A 25000-nucleotide genomic window follows, 5' to 3' on the forward strand; every position below is an offset into this window, starting at 1 on the left:
TCTTCCCTTAGTTCATGTATATGTATGTATGAATGTGTGTTTGTTTGTTTGTTTGTTTGCTTTCGTTCGTGTGTGTGTGTGTGTGTGTGTGTGATTGGTGATGAGTTTCATTTTATAATGGAATGTCCCAATTATGATCAGTTACGAAATAGATATGTTCCTAAAAAATATTTGTCTCCAAAATCGGTTTTTAATTTTTGTAATATGCTCAAAGGAGGGCAAAAAAAGTCATTTTAGCTGTAAGTAAGATGATTAGATTTGCAAATGTTGCCTAGTTATACTTTTGGAGTTAAAAGACATTTGTGTTTTCTCAACTTTTATGTGACATTGTTGTGTATTTGGAAAGGTTTGTTCTGGGCACGAAAAGATTATTTTGCAGTAATCCTCCATACTCCAATAGGAGTGAAAGGATAATTAAAACTTGAAATTTTTGTGTGTTGTTGTTGTTGTTGTTGTTGTTGCTTCCTTTTTTTTGGGGGGGGGGGGGGGGAGGGGGCGGTAAGGGGTTCCCTTTTTGTATTTGCATTTGTATTTGTATTTCTTTTTATCACAACAGATTTCTCTGTGTGAAATTCGGGCTGCTCTCCCCGGGGAGAGCGCGTCGCTACACTACAGCGCCACCCATTTTTTTGTATTTTTTCCTGCATGCAGTTTTATTTGTTTTTCCTATCGAAGTGGATTTTTCTTCATAATTTTGCCAGGAACAACACTTTTGTTGCCGTGGGTTCTTTTACGTGCGCTAAGTGCATGCGGCACACGGGACCTCGGTTTATCGTCTCATCCGAATGACTAGCGTCCAGACCACCACTCCAGGTCTAGTGGAGGGGGAGAAAATATCGGCGGCTGAGCCGTGATTCGAACCAGCGCGCTCAGATTCTCTCGCTTCCTAGGCGGACGCGTTACCTCTAGGCCATCACTTCACTTTCTGTGTGTGTGGCTGATCAATCTGAACATGACAGGCAAGGCACGACGAAAACGATAGCGCCTGGACCTTGCAGTGCATTTGTAACGCCGGCCTGAATGCGCTTGGCACGTTAATTAAGGTCATGAGAACAGAACGGCCCACCAGTGTGACATTTTGACTTGAAAGCCGGATGTCGGCAGGAGCACACTGACAGTCACAGTCCTTGTTCTCACGAGTGCATTCATTCTGGCTGCAGCCTTCAGCGAACAGAGCGGAAATACGCGCCCTTTAAAAGCTGTGAGGTTGAAACAAGAGTTCAGATGGTAATATGTCTACGTATTCACGGCACGAAGTGTCCGAGAAACAAATGGGCCTGTTTTAAGGAAGAGGCCTGAGTCCCGAGCTTTGATGAGATTTACAGGCATAGGACTGGGGATGTATGTGTGATTGTCAATCGTGTTCGACTCTGACCATCAGAACAGCAGAGGAGGTAACTAACTGCTGTACCGACTATCTGGGCTGCAACTTGGGGATAGGGACTGTTGCACATCTATGTTTCTGTCTACACCAACTGTTCTCCCGGTACTTACTTACTTTTTTCCAAATCGAAGTACTTCCGTTGAAACGAAAAAAAAAAAAAAAAAAAAAAAAAGCAAAAAACCAACAACTCATCACCACCGGCCACCAAGTTCAACCACCTCCACCATCTTCTACCCCCTGCCTTCAAAAATCATAACAAGTGCGTGCGCATGCATACAAACACACACACATACGCGCGTGCGCGCACTCAGGCTCATACACACATATATGCACAGAACTAACCAGAGAATGAACCCTTCATCTGACCCATCCCCATTGATCGCAAAAGCAGCCAATTAGTGCAGCAACAAAGGAACAGAGGTGAACCGAGGGACAATCATCACTGTGTGTGTGTGTGTGTGCGCGCGAGCGCGAGCGCGCGTGTGTGTGTGTATGTGTGTGTATTTGTGTGTGTGTGTGTGTGTGTGTGTGTGTGTGTGTGTGTTTGTGTGCGTGTGTGTGTGTTTGTGTATGTGTGTGTGTGTGTGTATGTGTGTGTGTGTGTTTGTGTGTGTGTGTGTGTGTGTGTGTGTGTGTGTGTGTGTGTGTGTGTGTGTGTGTGTGCTGTTAAGAACAAATGGGTGGATGACTGGGTTCCTATGCTTCTGCGTGTTAGTAAAGTTCGGATTAGTGTAACGCTTTCTTATATATCTTTGTACTAAAACAAAACCTTCTGCGTACATTTTCCATTTAATTTGTCCTTTATTATCGTGATTCCTTCTTAACTTTGGCTTTTTTTTTACGAGTGTGTGTGTGTGTGTGTGTGTGTGTGTGTGTGTGTGTGCGTGTGTATGTGTGTGTGCGTGCATGTGTTTGTGTGTGCGTGCGTGCGTGTATGTGTGTGTGTGTGCGCGTACGTGCGTGCGTGTGTGTCTGTGTGTGTGTGTGGCCAGTGAAGACAGCAACGACAGAGGACAGAACAATGAAAAGCCGCAAGACAGACAGACAGACAGACAGAGAAAGAAACAGATAAGAACACGGATAGTTCAATCACGTGAAGGCCTTTGCTCCTCATGATGGAGTGCAGCAGCTCATGAACAACCATGAAACATATCGTCATATCAACGACATCAATGAGCAGTCTATTGCCAGTCCTTCCAAGACAGGCCAACAGAGCGAGACAAATAGGGAACAGGGACACAGAGAAAACTGACCAAGCCCAGGCGTTACAGTTATCATCATCATCATCATCATCATTATTATTTTCATTATCATCATCATCATCATCATCATCATCATCATTATCATTATCATCACCATCATCATCATCATCATCATCATCATCATCATCATCATCATCACCATCATCATCATCATTATCAATGTCATTATCATCATCATCATCCTTATCATCATTATTATTATTATCATTATTATTATCATCATCATCATTATCATTGTCATCATTATCATTATCGTTGCTGGTGTTGTTGTTGTTGTTGTTAGTAGTAGTAGTAGTAGTAGTATCATCATTACTATTATTATTATTATTATCATTATTACCACTACTACTACTACTACTACTACTACTACTACTGTTGTTGTTGTTGCTGCTGCTGTTGTTGTCAGTGGTGGACGTAGTACTAGTTGTATTTCTGTTTGTTTTGTTAGTTTTCGTTTTCCACTTCAACATTCCTTTTTTTTATTATAATTATCAAATATCGGACGGGGGGGGGGGGGGGGGGGGGCAGGAAGGAGGGGACAAGGGAGTGAAGTGACTGACCAAGCCCACGGCGATACAGATGAGCTGGACGACGTCGGTGTAGGCCACTGACCAGAGACCGCCCAGGAAGGTGTAGACGATGGCGATGACGGCGGACAGGATGATGGACAGGGTGTTGTCCAGCTCCATGATGATAGAGATGGTGGACCCTGACACGTACAGTCCCCCTTAATGTGTGCGTGTTTGTTTGTTTTGTGTGTGTGTGTGTGTGTGTGTGTGTGTGTGTGTGTGTGTCTCGCTCTGTGTGTCTGTGTCTATGTACTAGTGTGTGTGTGTATGTGTCTGCGTGCGTGTCCGTGTGGTTGGTGTGTGTGTGTCTGTGTCTGTCTGTGTGTTTGAGCGTGTGTGTGTGTGTGTGTCACTCTGTGTGTCTGTGTTTATGTATTATTGTGTTTGTGCGTGCGCGCGCGCGAGTGTGTGTGTGGTTGGTGTGTGTGTGTGTGTGTGTGTGTGTCTGTCGGTGTGTTTGAGAGCGCGCGTGTTTGTGTGTGTGTGTGTGTGCGCGCGCGCGCGCGCGCGTGCGTGTGTGCGTGACTGTGTATGTCTGTGTGGTTGTGGGTGTCCGTGTCTATGTAAGTGTATGCATGTATGTGGTGTTGGTGGTTTTGTGTGTGTGTGTGTGTGTGTGTGTGTGTGTGTGTGTGTCTGTCTGTCTGTTTGTTGGAATCTCTCTGCACGGCAGACAGCTTTTGAAGGTAATACTCTCTCTGTCTCTGTCTCTGTCTCTCTCTCTCTATCTGTCACACACACACACACACACACACACACACACACACACACACACACACACACACACACACACACAGATAGTTACCAAGAGCGGACAGAACGGCAGCAGTCCAGAACACGTCTCCCATGAACTGAGGAATGGTCATCAGCGCCCCCACGCGGATGCCGTACACTTCCTGGAAGGGGTCAAACATGGTGACGTAACCCGCGCGCCGCATCTTGGGAGCGTACACCATGCCCCCTGAAACACGCAGCGCAACCAAAGCTATGCGTACAATAAATTCTACTATTAAAAAAACAACAACAAAAACACAAAAAAAACCGTAGCTACCACTACGTGTACAATATACACGCCCTGTAAAGCATGATCAAAGCTGTGCCTTTCACATACACCCTGTAAAACAAAACCAACATGTATCAACTGGTAATACCCCCGAAAACGGAGTATGCCTGCCTACACGGCGGGGTAAAAACGGTCATACACGTAAAAGCCCACAAGTGTAATATATGATTTAACGTGGGACTTGCAGCCCACGAACGAAGAAGAAGCCCAAAAGGTAACAAAATCATGGTATCTGAAACGCTGTTATCATAATGGCGCTGAACAGCCCTTCGGTCTTAGTGTTTTCAACTCCTCTGGTCAACACCCGGGCACAGTACAGTCCTCTTTTCTCTTCACCTTAATTGTATACCTACATCAGCGAAGGAAGGGTTGCTTGTGCAATGTACAATGTTCGCTTTCTGTTGTTATTATTATTGTTATCATTATTGATGTTATTATTACATTATTATTATTATTATTATCATTATTATTATCATCACCATCATTTTTTACCAGTTTTTCATCGAGATATTCGTAAACATGTACAACGACAACCATGTAAATTAGGTTAATTTGCACACTGGAACGGAAACTACCAGGTAAAAATAAAATAAGTAAACAAAATAAACAATAAACAATAAATAATTAATTAACAAAAAATAAAGAGTGGTAACTCTCTCCATTCACAAGGAACACAACTTCAAGCCAATGCTGCTTGCACTACCGATTCAGCTAGCACACAGGTAAATATAAGGTGCATTGGAACAAACCCAGACACTTCCTCAAAAAAGGAAGCGCTGGGCTTGTCCTTATACCGATCATTTGACATGTATGTTCCAATGTACCTTTCATTTACCTGATTGCTGGTTGAATCGGTAGCGTAAGCAGCACTGACTAAATAAATAAACGAATAGATAAATGAATGGATAAGTAAATAAATATATAAAAGATCGAGTCGATCACAAGCAAGCTACTCATGCACAGGACAGCTGTCTTTGGAAGACACGGCACCCGGGCAGACTGGGCGGTACTGATGTTCTTGACTGGACTGCCAGCTTTCCATGCCATGGACAGGAAGGATAGTTGTCTCCTCTTGTTACTACTCACTCTTCGTTTTCATCATGGATACGGTGGATACGTCTGCACGTTCTCTTTACACCCACCGTGGGCCTTACTTTTCCTGTTTTCTTCTAAACAATAACAAGTTTACTTTCTTTCTGTCCTTTCTTTTGTTCTTTTCTCTCTTACTTTCTTTCTGTCAGTCAGATTATCTGTCGTATTTTTTTCGGGTTTCTTTCTTTTTGCCTCTCTCCCCCGTGTATTTTCTAATGTCGTTCTTCCCTTATTTTCTTTCGCTTCTTTCTCTTGCACGTTGTACAGCCGATGATCACACAACGTCACCAGGTGTAACGGGGGTGACTCTCACCTTGTGGTCAGTCATGGATAGGCAGCGAAAGCCCGGACCCCAGGGCACCGGAAGTTTCTACTGACCGAAGCAAGGCTAAGGAACACACATCCACACAGTGAGTGTGACTGACAATCCAGATGCTCATCCTCGTCCCCTACTTGTCTAGGGTTGGCGGGTTAGGTTACTGTCGGATTTAACGTGAACACTGACATCAGGTGATATGGCCGAAGAGGATAACTATGTTAACTCTCTCCATACGAACGGCGAAAGAAACGACGTTAACAGCGTTTCACCCCAAATACCACCATCAAAATATTACAAGCGGAAGGCTCTTACACTGAAGAGGTGAATGTTGACAAAGAATACCACAATTCTGACGACGGAAGCTAAAGGTTGGGTCATTGAGACACCCACTGGACATCCGAGGTGTCTGTGTGGAGGAGAAGAGAGGACTGGCCGTACTGAGTGAGTTAAGACAGAGGGGAAGGGGTCTGGCTGATGCTACACAGACACCATCAGGACGACTCGTCAACATGGGCTGGGTGAATATTCATCTTTTATTTAGGATGCCACTTTTTTCAACCAGACAACCTTCGAAATGCAAATGTAACGTATAGCCGAGCTAAGTAAACAGACACCTGTAAATCTGGTAGTCGCTTTCTTGCTAAACGTCAAGAGTCCACCTCAGGTGATATGGCCGACAGGGATAATCGTCCTGGGCAAGTTGGGGATGGGGTGGGGGAACCTATCAAGCAACAGACAGACACCACCAGAACGACTCCAAGGGATGATGGGCACCGAAAATGTCAGTTTTTGTGTCAAGTATCTGTGATTCACCTCACATCAATTTGAGTGAAAATATCATAGTAAAGAAATTTAATGACGTATCGTTTGACGCCGTAAAGGTCATGTTCCGAACGAATGAATACACCATTCAGCAACCAGGTAGCCACCAATGTGAGACGAAGGCACTGACCAAGCGGGACTGGTTGTCACAACTCACCAATAAACATGCCAGTGCAGTAGCCAACGGGAGCCACCGTCCATGCCAACCCTCCAGTGGCGATGATTTCTGCTGTTCCGTTGATGAATGCACCACCCACCATCGTTGCTGAAAGTTAAAAATATATATATAAGATACATGCAGTACACGCGCAGTGCTCTCTTTCTCTCTCTCTCTCTCTCTCTCTGAGGTCTCTGAGCTGTTCTCATGGACTGAGCGGACGCCATTCTATGACGCTCCGCAAAATTAATTTCTTCAGTGTGATTATTCAGTTTATTTCACCTTATCGAGTGATTAATGTGCTTTTCTGTATCAATTCTGTGCACAGTGGTATAAAAATTGTTTTGTTTGAATACAAAAACAAGTGATTTCCGCGACATGATGTAAAGTACACCTGTACCGGACACAAACAAAACACGGACAGCCGCTGTTGTGTGTGTCACGGGTCATGTTCTGTGGATATCCTTCCTCGACCTGTGAACAGTGCTGTGTTTGTTGTGTGTGTGAGTGTGGTATATCTTCATTTCATCGCAATGGATTCTGTTTTAGTGTGAAATTATGAACAACTCCGGCACAGTGAGTATTATGTATTGTCTTTGTCCCTGTGTCGTGTAATCATGTCTGCTTCAACTTCTCCTTGCAAAGTCAAGAGTCTCAAAAAATTACAACCTACACTCGACATAATCCAAAAACGGTTTTCCTGCAGCAAGGATGAACTTACAGTGTGGAGAAACTGTCTTTTTTACCGATATTCTGGATTACACGAGTCCGATATTTCAGTTCAGCTCACTGACTATGATCACAATGACTCAGTATTGTCGCTTCCTCGTTGTTTGTATCCGTGCCGTCTCCTTCCACTCTTACCAAGTCAGTGATTCGTATTTTTTATCAGTCATGTAAATCTGTGACTACTACCCTGTATTTTTCATCACAATCCGAAGGAACTTTACTGTGTCAAGGTTTAGACTGCCCACTCAGGGATTCAGATGAATGTGATTTTTTTTTTTTTTTTTTTAAATAAAAAAAATAAGTGGTGTCTAATTTCATGCGAGATAAAAATATTGAAAAACTATCTAAACTCTTGATCCAAACTCCTGTGACATTCATCAGTGCGTTCCCTGGTTCACCTACTATACACACACCCACCATTGACTTGTCTCCATGGACACCGACATCTTGTGGAGATTCCTTCACCCCACCACCATCACATCTACTGACAGACCCTGAACCAAGATGGTATCGTCGTCCTCCCGCCCACTCCACCTGTGGCGCACAGCAACCCTCACAAGGGAAAAGAAACCAGAAGCCACAAAAAACAGTAACGCCAGTGGGAAGAAGGACTAGATTACAAAAAAGCGAACATTGTTCCAAACAGTACATACACAGGCTGTCGGTTCACTTCCAGAACTGAAACAGAAGGTTTTCGATTTAGACCAGCAGTTTGATTTTTTATCTAGTGCACAATCTACATTACAAAATAACATTTTCACAGCTGTCGAAGACATCAAGGTTATCACTAAAAACGAATTACGTATCAATATTTCTGAAAAAAATTCAACATGCTCATTTTCAAACTGGATGACATGCAATCTCAGCTCACAAAACTAGAAGCATCAAACAAACAGCTAACAAAAGACAACCAGTCCATCAAAACACAGCTAGGGTCAGGATTCAGGACAAACCTACAAGTGTAGATGTAAGCACAGAAACAGACACAATTCCCTACCATCAAACCGCCCCAAGTCATGATACTGTAGCTAAGCCCTCTGTTTTGAGAACTGTGCACGGGCGGAATTCCAGACAGTGACACCATCCCCTAAACACTGTCCTCCTCGTTGTCTTGCTTACTCTATTACCCTCAGAAAATAACATTTATTCAGTTAAATTCAGTTATCTCTCTCTCGGCACGCGGGCGTGTGTGTATGTGTGTGTGCGCGTGGTATGCATGAGTTGTATGTGTGTTCTGTAGGGGAGTGTGAATATGAGGTAAAGGGGTGGGCGGTATGCGAAGAAAGGGGTTAACTCTCAGTACGGCCAGTCCTCTCTTCTCCTCTACACAGACCCCTCGGATGTCCAGTGGGTGTCTGAATGACCCAACCTTTAGCTTCCGTCATCAGAACTGTGGTATTCTTTGTCAACATTCACCTCTTCAGTATAAGAGCCTTCCGCTTGCAATATTTGGATGATGGTAATTGGGGTGAAACGCTGTTAACGTCGTCTCTTGCGCCGTTCGTATGGAGAGAGTTAAGTTACGTACGTGAGGTTTGGGTCTGCATGCATGCCTGCCCAGGAAGGGGATGGGGCAGGAAGCAGGGAAGGGCATCTGGGTTAGTTAGAGGAGGAAGGGGGGGGGGGATAGAGGGTTGGGATGGTTTTACGAGTGAGTTGATGTTTGAGCTAGTGGATACGAATTAATCTATCACTTATTGATACACTTGCCGAAGTTTTATTGTTTAAACTGGGAAGATAGTGTTCATCCTTTTTATTTCTTTGTGTCATGCGACATGTATGTGACATATATTCAACCCCCCTGACTTTATATGGCTTACTTAATTGAAGGCAATAAAAATGCCATGTCATGTCACGTCATCTCTCTCTCTCACACACACGCGCGCGCGCGCGCACACACACGCACACACACACACACACAGACCCACCACACACGCACACAGCCTTACTTCTCCACCCCCACACACAGACCCACCCCGCCAACACACACACACACACACACACACACACACACACACCGCTCACACTGTGCATTTTCCAGCGTTACACATTATCGTAAATTGGCACTTCATGAGGACAGTCACGACTCTGCAAGTTTTGAAATTTGTTTTCCTTTTTAAGGATGTTTCCTAACTGCGCAACTGGCTCGACGTGAAAAGATCTAAGAAAATGGTTCATGTGACGTTTGAAAAATACCAGAACAGATGTCCTGAGGAATTAACCGGTGATGTCACGTCATTGGAATGCTGCATAAAATGTCCAGGGTACAATCGAAATAACGAATGAAGCTAAAATGGTTATCTGTGGACATTTAATGATTTATACCACAAATCATCTTTGTACAGGGGGCACGGGTAACCACCTAACAAAGGAGTGTCTTGCGGACGTCCACGGAAATACGTTCGAGTCTTTCGCAGAAGGATCTGTTGAACTACCAGTGTGTGTGTGTGTGTGTGTGTGTGTGCGCGCGCGCGCGCGCTCGGGTGGGTGAGTTTATGGGTGGGTGTGTTTAAAAACAAAAGAGGAAACCAGCAAACTACAGTAAAGTCAATCACACAAAACATTTTTACCAATTCGGGTCGGTATACGTCACCAAGCGTGCCTTGACACCTGGCTTTTGATGTGACGTACCTCCTGTATTCACAAGCATCAAGGACTTAAGATATGCGTCTGTGTTTCTTTCTTTCTTTTGTTTAATGATGCAAGGTAAGGGCTACACTCGTGCCAGTCATGGGTTGCAAGTCCACCCGGTGTTCAGTTTTCAGACTGTGGTTGTTTGTCGGGGTTGTCAGCTTTTTTGCAGGTTCACCTATCACAAGGGACCCTGTGACATTTTTGCCCCATACTACTTAAGGATTCTTTTGTTTGTCGTGTCGGTGATTGCATGTCGTTGGAACAAGTACGTGAAGGTGCATGTGAGTAAATGAATACAGAGAGAGAGAGAGAGAGCATAATGAGCACACCTGTTTAGCATGGACTGAAGTTGAATTTTGACCTTGTCCAGTGTTTGGTTTTTGGTTTTCTAAAGGTTTCATTCTTCGAGTGGGTAGAGTCTTGGATGAGGAATGTGTTTAATACTATTACTATTCTTATCTCGTTAGAGAGGGCGGAGTCTTGAACAAGGAATGTGTTTAATACTATAACTATTCTTCTCTCGTTCGAGTGGGCGGAGTCTTGGACCAGGAATGTGTTACTATTACTATTCTTATCTCGTTTGAGTGCGCAGAGTCTTGGATAAAGGAATGCTCAAATTATGCACTTATACGTGACCCGACGAATGGAGTTCATTCATGAAAGAACAGCCTCCACACTTCCACTTTCTTTACAATAATAATAACCGTGTCTCCGAAGTGCAGCGTGCAGACGGGCGCAACAGCCGAGTGGTTAACTCACTCAGTACGGCCAGTCCTCTCTTCTCCTCTACACAGACCCCTCGGATGTCCAGTGGGTGTCTGAATGACCCAACCTTTAGCTTCCGTCGTTAGAACTGTGGTATTCTTTGTCAACATTCACATCTTCAGTATAAGAGCCTTCCGCTTGCAATATTTTGATGATGGTAACTGGGGTGAAACGCTGTTAACGTCGTCTCTTTCGCCGTTCGTATGGAGAGAGTTAAAGCATTGGACTTTCAATCTGTGGGTCCCGGGTTCGAATCTTGGTAACGGCGCCTGGTGGGTAAAGGGTGGATATTTTTTTCCGATCTCCCAGGTCAACATATATGCAGATCTGCTTGTGCCTAAACCTCCATAGGGTGTGTACGCAAGCAGAAGATCAAATGCGCACGTTAAAGATCCTGTAATCCATGCCAGCGTTTGGTGGGTTATGGAAACAAGAACACACCTAGCATGCACACCCCCGAAAACGCAGTATGGATGCCTACATGGCGGGGTAAAAACGGTCATATACGTAAAAACCCACTCGTGTACATACGGGTGAACTTGGTAGTTGCAGCCCACGAACTAAGAAGTTCGGCAAACTTGTCTCTTATTTCCGACTGACGCAGTCACACAAAACTGCAGATGGCAATTCCACTGGAATGGCGTTGATGATAAGACCATAAATAATGATAAACAAACAAAACAAAACAAAATACAAACAGGCAAACAAACTTTCGTGGTATGATGCCAAACGTCTTTGTAACGCCACACATCATTGTAAAATATGTAGTTAATAGTGAGAGAGAGAGAGAGAGAGTGTGTGTGTGTGTGTGTGTGTGTGTGTGTGTGTGTGTGCAGTGCGTGAGTATGCACAAGTTTTTATATTGATATGCACTTGTATGTATCCTAATTTCTACTGTATCTGTGTTTGTGTATGATTTTCTATTTATGTTCGCACCTTGTTATGTACTATCCCCCCCAATATTCCTTGTGACCCCGGTACACTTGGTAATAAAGACATATTCTATTCTATTATAAAGAAAAAAAATATGTATATCCATCCGAGTTCCTCATTTCCAGTGAATTTCACACTGCAGGCAATGTTGGTGAAAAGTAACTATAGCCTTTGACATTGTAAACGTCTCATAGTCTGCGTCATGGATGAAATGTCACCCATATATTTTTGTTTGTTTGTTTGTTTTTTGTTGGTTTTTATGTAACGGTTGCCCTTCCTTGCTCCTTGTAGGTGAAAAATCACACATGGTTGGGCCCTCTTACTCAAGAGTGCTGACTTTGGCACGTTCTACTCTGTGCGAGCGCTGACAGCGACAGTTCTCATGGTCAGCGGATTGGTTACCAGTCCTTTTGTGTGCGTTCCTCTCTGTTATGGTGTGCGCGTGTATGCCATGTGTGTGTGTGTGTGTGTGTGTAATACTATTACTATTCTTCTCTAGTCTACTCTCTCTCTCTCTCTCTCTCTCTCTCTCTCTCGGATACATTGGTAGATAGATTACTGCGCGATTGCCCGTGTGCCTGCGTGGGATTCATTCACTTTTTGACTTGAATGTTCTCTCTCTCTCTCTCTCTCTCTCTCTCTCGCACGCGCACTCGTGACAGTGCCTGTGTGTGCGTGCGCACTCGTGTGTGTGTGTGTGTGTGTGTGTGTGTGGATGAAGAGAAAGAGAGGGCAATAGCCAAGAAATTTATTCTGGCAATCTGCTGACAAAGCGAGAATTTAGTTGTGACGCTATCTGTATCTGTGACGTGTTCTATGGATTGTTTCAAGCGCCACGTTCACCTGTCTGCGATGTGCCTTGGCCTTGATCTGCCTATCAGTTCCCTCCAATGTTAAGAGTGAAAATTCACCCATGATGCATTTGGCGCGTAAGATTCCTCTTAAATTGTGTGGGTGATTTTTTTTCCCCACAGCGTTTATATGACACGCAATTAATAATGTTTTTGTTTATCTAGACGTTGTTGTTGTTGTTGTGTGTGTGTATATGTGTGTGTGTGTGTGTGTGTGTGTGTGTGTGTGTGTGCGTGTGTGTGTGTGTGTTCGGAGGGGGTGCAAGTTTGTTTTTTTTCAAGCAAATTACAGAAGAATATAGTGTGCAAAGTCATAACATCTCAAAACGTTACGAAGTTATGGACGTTGAATGCGTGGGTTTATTTTACCCACGGCAAAAGGCGAAGGCTATTGGTTTGTAACTAGGTCATAATAAGATACCATGACCTGGACCAGAAAACCTGAACGTGAGTGCACTGAAGACGAAGATGAACTTTGCCCCCCACGTAAATACGTTCACATCAGAACATTGTAGACAAGAAAGATCATTATAACGTCTGTGCACCTCTATCAATCGTCTGAACAACGAACACACAGAACAAGGTCACGAGAACAGGGATACATGTAACTGGGTCACTTACCAGGCCACAAACATGTCCCTTATGAAAACGATTGCTTTACAAGGTTGTTTGTGACTTCTATTTGCACCTATATCCGCTGCTTTGTTTTCTAGATATAAAGTCCACTTATAAAATCACTTATCACATTTAGCGCTTCCATCACACCTTCTTTATTGATATTCAGAAATAAATTTGTGTCGTCCGTCAGTTTTGTTTTTTTTTTTGTTTTTTTTCATTTTCAGCTTAGTCCCTTCGTTGATTTGTCAAGGTAGCGCATTAACGAGTATAGTGTTGTTTCGATTATTTATGTCAGATAGCTGAAGTGCAGCGCCACCTGATTCCCATTCACAAGAAAAGTTGTGTTGTTGTTGTTGTTTATCATACACCGCGATTCCTACAGTCAATCAAATATACCGGGTCCTCTTTTTTTTTTTTTAACTGGTTTGTAAACGCAAAATACTGAGCGCCCCAAATGTGAAATTAAGATCAGGAAAATCTGAAGCCAATAAATACCAACATTTCTTTCTTGCACTCGGATATCTTAAAGTTTTTAGTTCATTTTGGTGACAAAAGTGATGTTTCTTCCTTTTTCATCAGCACGGTTGTTTATCTTAGCACAAATCAGACATGTCATTTATGTCTCTCCTATAACGAAAGAACAACTAGGTATATTCTTCAATTTTCTGTCCCTTCAAAAACAATTTCATTTGTATCTTACTCACGTGGGAGGTCTTTCGCTCCCAAGGCGTATATATTCACCACCCTCCGCCCTTTCCCTTGAGTGTGTGCTACAACCTGGAGATCATAGCCTCTTATTCTCAAAACACTTCACTTCATCACCAATCCTCTTCTTAGTCCTCGTTGCCTTTGAGCAACACTACTGGCTTTTAAGCACCATCAGGTGTGCGAAGAATAAAAAGCAATGCAATCGTAACTAAACAACTATTTGTTCCTTCGATCTGAACAAATCGGACAAGGATAACAACAAGGGGGGCTGCATCAAGCATGTATGGGAGAGGAGTTGATGGAAACACTGTTGGGGTTTACAGAGCGACGATTCTCATGTGACAGCAATGAACCCTGACCCTGTTTATCCTTGATCCCTTCGTTTCATTACCTTGGCGGCAACAGCAATGGCACAGACTTCGTAAACAGGTCAACAACGTGCACACCTACCGGCGGGCACAGATTAACGAGAACGGTGTGATGGCACAACCAGTCAGCAGGACACACAGATGGCATAAATTAGAATACTAATGGAGAATACTTCGTGAGGCAATAGACCGCTGGAGAGTTCCACGGCCATCTTGGATCTTGCGCATGCGCATCTAACTTTTACTCCAAATTCGAGCAATGTCAAAGGCGATCGACAAAAGCTGCAAACATGTGCTGTCCTCCATTTCTTTCGTTGAGAGCTTCCATTGCAACAACTAAACCGTGGTCAATGAAGTGCCATCGTATGCACATACATAAAAAAAGAGCAGAAAAAAAGCCTGCTATTTCACACGTTCTGCACCCATCGATCGCTTTTGTTGTTCGAAAATTTCGGAGAGCCAATCAACCTCCAGAGCACATATCGTGTGACGCGCCTCTATAAGTCATGTAAGTACGGAACTCTCCAGTGGTCTGTTAATCGTGAAAACACGACTGACACAAGTCACCGTGACCACGTGCAGAGCATAATGGCACACACCGGCCTAGATGGCCACAAGCCGGCGTGGGTGTATTGTAATGTGGTAGACGGGCGCAATAGCCCAGTGGTTTATGCGTTGGACCCTCAAGCTGAGGGGCCCGGGTTCGAATCTCGGCAACGGCGCCTGGTGGGTAAAGGGTGGAGATTTTTTCGATCTCCCAGGTCAACATACGTGCAGACCTGCTTGTGCCTGAACCCCCTTCGTGTGTATACGCAAGCATAAGATCAAACACACACGTTAAAGATCCTGTAATCCATGTCGGCGTGCGGTGGGTAATGGAAACAAGAACATACCCAGCAAGCACAGTACCGAAAACGGAGTAATGCTGCCTACATGGCGGGGTATAAACGGTCACACACGTAAAAGCCCTCTCGTGTGCAAACGAGTGAACGTGGGAGTTGCAGCCCACGAACGAAGAAGAAGAGGAAGTATCCAGGACGGAGCGTGAGGGACTCACCGGTGAGGGTGAAGAAGGACACGATGAGGCCCATGTTGCGGTCCGCCAGGAACACCTGGGTGGCCGAACCGCTCCGTGCAGACTTCCGGCCCGCCCAGATGCCCACCCCCAGGATGATGACGTAGAACACAACGATAGAGATCACGCCTGCCACGTCCACCGCCATCTTTGTCACGTGGCTCTCTCAGCAGCTCTGTCCGTGGAAGACACAAAAAAAGTATTTTAAAAAAAAGAAGGAAAAACAACATAATGCTGGAAATTAGAGACTAAAAGCAAGCGTATGTTTACTCTCTCTCTCTCTTCTCTCTCTCTCAAACACACGCACGCGCGCACGCACACACACACGCACACGCACGCACAGACACATACGCACAGAGTTTTAGTTTCGGTTTCTCAAGGAGACATCACTGCGTGCGGACAAATCCATATACACTACACCACATTCTGCTAGGCCGATGCGTGACAAGCAGCATAACCGAACACGCTTAGTAGGGTCTTGAGTGCATGCATATATATTTATGTACGTATCAGAGCGGATGTCCTTTCAGAATTTTACCAGATGACAACTTTAATGTTGCCATGGGTTCTTCTTCAGTGCGCCAAGTCATGCAGCACACGGGACCTCGGTTTATCGCGTCTCATCCGAACGACTAGATGCTCAGTTTGATTTCCCAATCAAACTTGGGAGAAAGGGCGAGACGGGGATTTAAACCCAGACCCTCACGGACTTTGTATTGCCAGATAAGAGTCTAAACCCTTCTGCCGCCCTTCCTCTGACGGATTACAACCCAGTTCAACAGCTTCAGCGACTGCCTGAGAAAGAACAAAACACAGTTAGGACCAAACATGAGCCAGAGAACACTACACAGTGGTCAGACACAACCAGTGCAATGATTTCCATCGATAACCAAAGGCGCGCATTATTTTTAGTTAACGCTGCATGCAGTGCTTCCCCAACTCTGCAAAAACAAACCGACATGCAATGTGAAATAACGGGAACATAGCAACAAAACAATCAACTTTATCTGAAGATTCGATTCTGCCTCTCTCGGCTAACGGGAAGCGCGATGCAGCACTGACATGAGCTTTAAGAAAATCTGTTTCTCTCTTAATTACAAACTCTTTTTCGTCCCGTTGAGGTTTCGTTTGATAAGTGCATGTCTTTGAATGTCTTTGCGACAGCGGTGTGGGATTATCGAGGTCATAAGCGCGAGAAAACCTCAACGTGGTTCAAAGTGTAGCTTGTGAACTCTTCATTGTTGTCGGTGTTTTGTTGGTTTTGTTTTTTCCCCATCTGTCTGTGCACGGACTTTGTCATGTCTGACCAGGATCGGCACTCCTCTGACCTGTCGTTGGGAGTCCATTGTTAATCATTTCCGCTGCTTTCTTTGTCGCGTCTTTGTGTGATTTCACTTCATCAGAGCACGTACGGTCGTTGCCTGCTTCCTGTCTTTGGGAGTTCAGTGTCCATTCTTGCAAAAGTAGCAAAGATGTTTGGCTTTTATCCTAAACGTTTTCTTCTTTCCTCTAATCTATATTCTTTGTTGTACTTGTTTACTTACTGCCCGCTATGCCCTCTGTAGGCAGCCATACTACCATTTCGGGGGTGAGCGGGTATGTTTGTTTCCATAACTCACCCACAATCGACATGGATCGCGTCGTGCATTTCATCACGGGATTTTCAACACGTGCATTTGGTCATCTTCTTGTAAAAACACACACAGGAGGCTAAGGCACTAGAGATCAGGACAAAATTACGTTGACCTGTGACATCGGAAAATTGTCCACCCGTAACCCATGGGATACCTATGAGTTATTTGGATGTCAGTGAAATGCAGATCAGGCTGACTGTATGGCACAAAACGCAGCACATTGTTTCAACAGATCATCGCAAATTCTAGTTTGACAGTAACTATAAAAATATGATTTTGATCAGCTTACAGTTTGTGGATCGTCTGACTGCAGTAATTCAATTGTAAATTGGAAAGAAAATAACCCTAATACAGGAGATTACCGATACTTTTAAAGCGTTTCTTTCGATATATCAATCGAAACCGGAAAGCGGTGATGAAAACAGTGGACGTTGAAAAGTTTGATCTCAATCTTATTATGTGGAAGAACGCACGTCTTTGACAACACATGAAAGTACTGGTAGCCCTCAACCTCCCTCCCTCCTCACCACCCGCGATTTCGGTTTCGTATCGCAGGAATCACGCGTGAGCCATCAAGGCTTCGCATCTGGTTATTCATTACATTGTTCAGAATACAGTCGCTCTTTGGTTATCATTGAAATTGTATGTTTAGTTTTACTAGTCTTTACTAATTTGGACATAAATATTCAACAGTTACAGAATAATCCAACCACTTCCTCATATCATATGCAAATAAGTTCGACTTTGTGGACGACACTGACACACTGAAATACCTACTGCAAAATTATGATGGTGAAATTATGTGGGGGGTTTCTACACACACACACACACACACACACACACACACACACACACACACACACATGAAGAGGTGCAAGCTGAGAGAGAAAGTGCCTAGGCCTACGTTACGGGAGTAATAATCATAACAAAACAGCACACGTCAACAAAAACATAACTGTTCAATTTCAATCCATGTTGTTTGAAGCATTGTCGACCGCACGAGCTGTTTCGGTGCTAAGGCTAAAAGTAAGACTTCCTCCCTCCCCCTCCATTCCACCACCCCGCACACACACACACATACGCACGCGCGCGCGCTCGCACGCTCCTCCTAACTCCTCACTCAATGCGTCCCTTCCTCCAGCCGATCTTCCCCCACCTACACTTCCACACACATACACATCACCACCACCGACATGAGGAACTAAACAATGATAAAAAATAAACCGATCCCTAACTAATCAGAATAACAGAACCTGAAGAGACGAGGTCGGAGGAAGGAGGTGGAATGGTTAAGACGCTTATCTGCCAATACGGTGTCCGTGAGGGTCTGGGTTTGATTCCCCCTATCGCCCTTTCTCCCGAGTTTGAATGGAAAATCAAACTGAGTCTAGTCATTTGAATGAGACTACTTCTTCTTCTTCTTTTTCTGCGTTCGTGGGCTGCAGCTCCCACGTTCACTCGTATGCACACGAGTGGGCTTTTACGTGTATGACCGTTTTGACCCCGCCATATAGGCAGCCATACTCCGCTTTCTGGGGTGTGCATGCTGGGAATGTTCTTGTTTCCATAACCCACCGAACGCTGACATGGATTACAGGATCTTTAACGTGCGTATTTGATCTTCTGCTTGCATATACACACGAAGGGGGTTCAGGCACTAGCAGGTCTGTACATATGTTGACGTGGGAGATCGGACAAATCTCCACCCTTTTCCCACCAGGCGCCGTCAACGTGATTCGAACCCGGGACCCTCAGATTGAAAGTCCAACGCTTTAACCACTCGGCTATTGCGCCCGTCGTTTGAATGAGACGATAAACCGAGGTCCCGTGTGCAGCACGCATTTGGCGTACTGAAAAAAGAGCTCATGACAACAAAAAAGGGTTGTCCTCTGACAAAAATCTTTAGGAGAAATCCACTCTGATAGGCGCACAAAATTATATATGCATGCACACGAGGTATCACTAAGCACATTGGGCTATGCTGCTGGTCAGGCATTCGCCTATCAGATGTGGTGTAGCGCATATGGATTTGTCGGAATGCAGTGACACCCCGAAGTATGAAACTGAAACTGAAACTAAGAGACGATTCGAACACACGTTCATCCTAATCAACGTGCTTTTTTGTTTGTTAGGTTGGGTTTTGTTGTGGTTTTTTAAGCGGTAAAAGATTATCCACCGACAGTGCATAAGCGGAGAGGATGAAAACTTGCAGAGTGAAAGAAAGAATGAAATAAAGAAAAGACAATAATAAACAAATACGTATTCAAATGTGTATTTGAGAAGTGGACAAAAGACTGGGGCATGCCCTTCAGTGCAAAGGAGTGTTATATCATCACAATCAAGAAGAAGACTGACTTTTTCTGCAATCTCTGTGACAGCAAGTCAGTACAAACTCCTATCTTGGAGTGATCATATCGGACGACCTAAAGTGGCACTCTCAGGTTGCTAGGACCACCAAAGAAGCAAATTCCACCCTCGGCTTTTAGTGACGAAACTTGAGACACTGCCCTCAAACCTGTAGGAAGACGACATACACAACACTCTTGCGGTCCATCCTCGAGTATGCGGCAATAGTATGGGGCCCCTGCCACAAAGGCAGTGTAGACAAGACTGAACGAAAACAACACCGAGCAGCACGTTTCAACAAAGGAGACTACAGAAGTAGAGAACATGGCTGTGTCTCAACTATGCTGAAGGATCTACAGCTTCCTAGCCTGCAAGAGAGACGACAAAACCTCCGTCTCTCTTTCCTAAAATGAGTGGTTGAGGGGCAGGTGCCGTCTGTACCACCTGGCCAGTTCATCAAAGAACAAGCAAGAAACAGACGCCGCATCCAGCCTAGGCGCTTTGCTGACTGTCCCCAGGAACATTGTGGAGAGGTCAGCCAGAAAGAACAATAGAACACTAGAACTAGAAGTTCCAGAAAGAAGAACAGAACAATTTAAGAGTTCGTTCTTTATTAGAACAGCTGTAGACTGGAACAATCTGAACGACGATCAGCTGCTGGCAAGGGTGCAGGACCACCGTCACAGTATAGTAGCAGCATGCGTGCTGTGTAGAAGCTACACAGCCCAACACCCCAACCCCACCCCCGTTGTGTATAGCGACGTGGCTGCTACAACGTAATCCATCAAAGTCAAAGTCAAAGATTACGTTTCGAAATTTTAGCCGTAATATCAGACCATAATTATTGCATTTACTTCAACGCGTGTGTCTTTCACACGTGAATGCCCAAAAAGTGAATTTGTAGTTGAAGACTGACTGAAAGAAAAGAGAAAAAGATGGAAAGAACAACAAAATAAAAACGAAAGAAACTGATTAGAAACAAAAAAAAAAAAAAAAAAAACTGAAGAGAACGGATAAACGCACGAAGGAAAGAAATCATTCTGGATAAGAGAAAAAGAAAGAAAGAAAGAACAAAAGACTGACAGACAGACGTCAGTATTTAGAGAGACACTGTACGCTCGACACTTGCAGTTTATATTGTCCTTGCCTGTAACGATTTGTCGTTTATTTAGAGAGACTCAGACTGGCTCAGAGAGAGGAATGCAGAGAGAAAGCAGATTTTTTTTTCTATAAAGACAAAAACAGGCAGAAAGGAAGAATGGATGTGTGAATCAATTTGTAAATCAATCCTTCAATCAACAAACGAATGAAGGAACGAATAAACACTGGGGTAAAAACTGACCCAAAAAATACACAGAGAAAAAGAATTCGTGTGAACGACAATCACAGGAAGCAAAAACCTGGACCTACCGTCACACACACACACACACAGACACAGAGGACGCGACAGGACGCACAGCTGGCTCTTCAACAAGTGACGAGACGGAGATCGAGAAAGCGCCGCGTTGTCACTGGCACTGGCTGACTGACATAGAGGACACGCTCAGAAAGAGACAGAGGGAGAGGGGGGGGGGGGAGGAGAGAGAGAGACTCTCACACACACACACACACACACACTCCACCACCACCACCACCACCATATACATACATACACAGCGAGAACTCTCTCTCTCTCTCTCTCTCTCTCTCTCTCTCTCTCTCTCTCTTCTTCTTCTTCTTCTTCTTCCCTCCGTCCTCACCATCTCTCTCCCTCTGCCGTTCCCTCTCCCCCCCCTTCCTTCCTTCCTTTCTCCTTACCTCTTCCTCTACCTATCCGTGCGCACGAGAGTGCGTGCGTGAATAATTGTGCGCGCGCAAGCGCGCGCGTGTATGTGTGTGTGTGTGTGTGTGTGTGTGTGTGTGTGTGTGTGTATGTGTCTGTGTTTGAGCTATTACATCCCCAGAATACATGTTCGGCATTATCCTTTGCTTCCTTGCAGAAGTCACAGCAATTATCTACAACTCCTATCTCTTTCGGGATACTTTCGTTTCAAGAAATCTGTGTACTGTACGTGCTTGTAGCCTAAAATATTTCAGCTTTTAGTCATCTACTTTCTGCAGTTTATCACTTTTTTTTCCCTCGAAAAAACACTCCTAATTTTTCAGATCATTTATGGCAGCTGTGAGGAAGCTGATAACAAAGTATCATAATATGGCCTAGTTCCTTTTGATACAGAGTACATGGTTTTTCAACGCTGCCGTTGTATCGGGTGTTGGGTTACTTGATACATTTGATTTTGTTTCTTGTGTGCATTTCATAATAGCCTGTAAACATCCGATAAAACTTAGAAAATGCGCATCAGTTTCATATTTTCTGTGAAGTTCGTTTTGTGTTGGAAATGTTCCATCGTTGTTTAGAAAGTGTGCGATGCAATAGATTCCCTTTGCTGTCCAGTTTTGTACTTAACTGTTTGTTTCCTGTCTTAATAGTTTCATAGATTGGTTCTGAAAACAACTCACTTAGCGATGTGCACGCGCACACATACACACATATATATATATATATATTTTTTTTTTTTTTTTTTTTTTTTTTTTTTTGGTTTTTTCGTTTTGTTTTTTATTTTTGTTGTTGTTGTTGTTGGGGTTTTTTGTTGTTGTTGTTGTTTTTTGTTGTTGCTGTTGTTTATATGGGTCGGGTGAGGGGAAGACGGAAGTCCCGATGCCAGTGGAAAAAGCCATTCAGACTTTTCGCGTCGGCTCAACTCAGCTCTCAAGTGTGGTCAACCCGACTGACGGAGGTTTGGGAAGAAGACGTGGGGGTTGGAGGGGGTGGGGGGGGGAATAGGTCCTCACGTAACCCATCACCAACCAGGTCAAGCGCCAAGGCTTTGTATTCTTGTATTATTGACCCCCGCCCTCAATACGCCCCGACTGAGGTTTACATCGAATGTCACTGAGATAAGGCGTGGTCTTTTTTTTTTTTTTTTTTTTTTAAACCAACTCCCCCTCCATCTACCTTTCGCCTGAACACCACCACTACCACCACCACATCCCCACCATCTCCTTTCTTCCTCGCGATCCTGTTCCCAGTTTCGGAAGCACAGAGCAAGGACCAAGACAGGCACCATACATCTGAAGTTTAGGCTGTTTGCAGCATACTACGGCATGTTGTTATATACGTAGAGCATTTGATAGGTGAGACATGGGTACATGATTAAGTCATTGCTGCTTGCGCCACCCACAATGTGACTTTAGTTACAGACCGTGGCAGTAAAACGACAACTGGGATGTTAGCAGAGAGCGTAGTTTTTTTGTTTTTTTTTTCGGTCTCTGATATCAGGCTGTAACAGGACACTAAACATCAGCTGAGGGACAAACAGGACGCCACGCATCGCCTGGTTACAATGTAACAGGACGATGTAACGCGTCATCAGTAACGCTTTAATGTGACATTGCACATAGGTTATTTGCGCTTAATCAGGACACCGCACATTGGCAGTTCTGCTGTAACTGGGCACCGCTCGTCAGATGTTACGTGTAACTTACCAGATATCAGTGGTCACATAATGACACTACGCCATACGTTTTCAAACTTGATACCAGGAGCAACAAATTTCTGCAGGAATCTGAGCAGACTTGCTTTGAGTTTAACAAGACATAACCCTGAACAAGTAATGGGATTGCATAGGATTTTTTCTTCTTCATTTCTTCTCCTTTAGTAGCAACGTGAAAAAATAGCATCCTCACAACTAGAACAGAGATTTTCACCGGGAAAGCAGAACTGACATTAGCATAATTATAGTTCAAGGGTCAGAATCCTTTAAGCACTCGAGAAAACACGCTACTTGTGAGTGTGCCCCGGATCAAGGTCACCGTGCCCCCAATCACTGGGGGGAGGGGTTGGGGGAGGGGGTGGGCAAGAGATAGAGAAGGGTAGTGAAACTGAGACAGAAGTGAAATTGTGGAACACTTATAACCACAACTACCCTCTGCGCATGTAACTGGCTTAGAAGAAGAAAAGGACCCGGCAAATATTTGCTGGACAGAGTAGAATGTGTGTGTGTGTGTGTGCGTGTGCGTGTGTGTGCGTGCGTGCGCGCGCGCGCGCGTTTGTGTGTTTTCCAAACCGAATATGCGGAAATTTACACAGCAACACATTTTCATCTGGAATATTTAATCCTCTGTTCTTGGAGATCTACTTTTTTTTCTTTTCTTTTTTTTTAACAATTCATTTATCTATTCATTCATTCGTTTATCTTTGCATTGCTTATTTTCCAAATGAACGAACCAAATGTACTCAACTGGACTACTGACGGTCATGGGTATTGTGGTGGCCTGCAAAGAATAGGTACGTTGTTGTCTCTATTCCACATTTCTGTCTAATGTAACCGGTGAACGGCGGCATTGTCTTCCTGAAGGATCCCATTTTTCGCTCCTCATAGTTTGAACACAGGAGGCCAGTTTTCTGGTCACTTTTTGTTCTAGCTTGTTTCTTTTGGTTTGGTTTGTTTTTCTGTTTGGTTTGTTTGTTTTTTTGTTTGTTCGATGTTGGTTTTCTTCGCTGTTGTGCGACTGGATCTGAGAGGTCATTGTGAGTTGTAATAAACGGTTAAATCACATGGATTTTGTATCTGGTTTGTTTTGATGAAACAGTGAAATTCCAGAGTTCACGTCCGTTCCGTCAGTTTCATCGCCTATATTCTATTGATCCAGTTTATCGAAATCTTTTCTTTGTTTTTTTTTTTTTTATCTGAAATCGATGTTTACACTTCCATGCAGATAGTAACACTCCCAATGACACCATGGGTTGCTCCTTTGTCTGGTCCAGGGTCAGCTGTTTCCCATGTTGGGCCATGCTCGCTGATTGTGATATAGGTTAAAAACCAAAATAACGTGAAAATGTATCTCCTGCTGAGACTGTGTCATTAACACTGGAATTGCCTCCTTTTTGTCAAACTGAAAATGTGTCGCCTGCTGAGACTGTCATTTTCAATGGAACTGCTTCCCTTTTGTCAACGTCCGTTAATGTGTGAACACCACTGGCATTTCTTCAAAATCATGTTTGAATGTGTGTGTGTGTGTGTGTGTGTGTGTGTGTGTGTGTGTGTGTGTGTGTGTGTGTGTGTGTGTGTACGCGCGCGCGCATATCAGGTGTGTGAGCTCGTGTATATATACGTGCGCTGAACAAAATGTGTATTTATCTGTAACTTCAAAATCAGTAAGGATCGGGAATATGTCCTGTCAGCATTCACTCGGAAAATGAGATTAATTCGCTTCGGTGCAGAAACTAAACTGGACAAGTTTTGAAAATTAAATGTGACACCATTTCATTTCTAGTGCCAACAGCAGGTTTTAATTTTAATTAATTAATGAAAACTCTCATCAACCCGGTCATCCTCTGAACTGTAACGTCTGCAGCTGTTTCCTTGTCAGGTTAAGGCCCGTCTCACACCCTTTAAAAAGAATAGACTGGTGCTATACTTGATGTGGTAGAAACGGTTGTAGTACGATATGTCACGTCGTTTCGCATCGTATTATACTGATATCTAACTGTATTGTATTGTATTGTATTCCTTGATATTGTAATATTTAGTCTTAAAGTCGGCCGCGTCTCACGTTGCCACGGTCGGGCACTTCTTCCTTTCTAATGTTGGAGTGCACCCGTTCACATGTTCACGTACCAAAGTGGGTT

At 44.1% G+C, this 25000-nt stretch overlaps 2 protein-coding genes across 2 annotated transcripts in view; one reads left to right on the forward strand and one right to left on the reverse strand.

The window, feature by feature from the left end:
- The window catches only part of LOC143292469 (high-affinity choline transporter 1-like), a 27100-nt gene extending 6255 nt beyond the window's left edge, over positions 1 to 20845 (reverse strand). Inside the window, exons 1-5 of the mRNA XM_076602781.1 lie at positions 20740 to 20845; positions 15332 to 15524; positions 6669 to 6776; positions 4021 to 4176; positions 3207 to 3355 (exon numbers count right to left, since the gene is read on the reverse strand). Coding sequence (XP_076458896.1) covers positions 3207 to 3355; positions 4021 to 4176; positions 6669 to 6776; positions 15332 to 15497 — 579 coding nt within the window. The 5' untranslated portion in view covers positions 15498 to 15524; positions 20740 to 20845. The remainder of the gene's footprint in view (positions 1 to 3206; positions 3356 to 4020; positions 4177 to 6668; positions 6777 to 15331; positions 15525 to 20739) is intronic.
- The window catches only part of LOC143292471 (histone H2A.V), a 33459-nt gene continuing 15684 nt past the window's right edge, over positions 7226 to 25000 (forward strand). The window contains exon 1 of the mRNA XM_076602784.1: positions 7226 to 7244. The gene's annotated coding sequence lies outside the window, so the exon portion shown is untranslated. The remainder of the gene's footprint in view (positions 7245 to 25000) is intronic.

Source organism: Babylonia areolata, chromosome 18, assembly GCF_041734735.1.
Source record: "Babylonia areolata isolate BAREFJ2019XMU chromosome 18, ASM4173473v1, whole genome shotgun sequence".
NCBI classification, from domain to species: domain Eukaryota; kingdom Metazoa; phylum Mollusca; class Gastropoda; order Neogastropoda; family Buccinidae; genus Babylonia; species Babylonia areolata.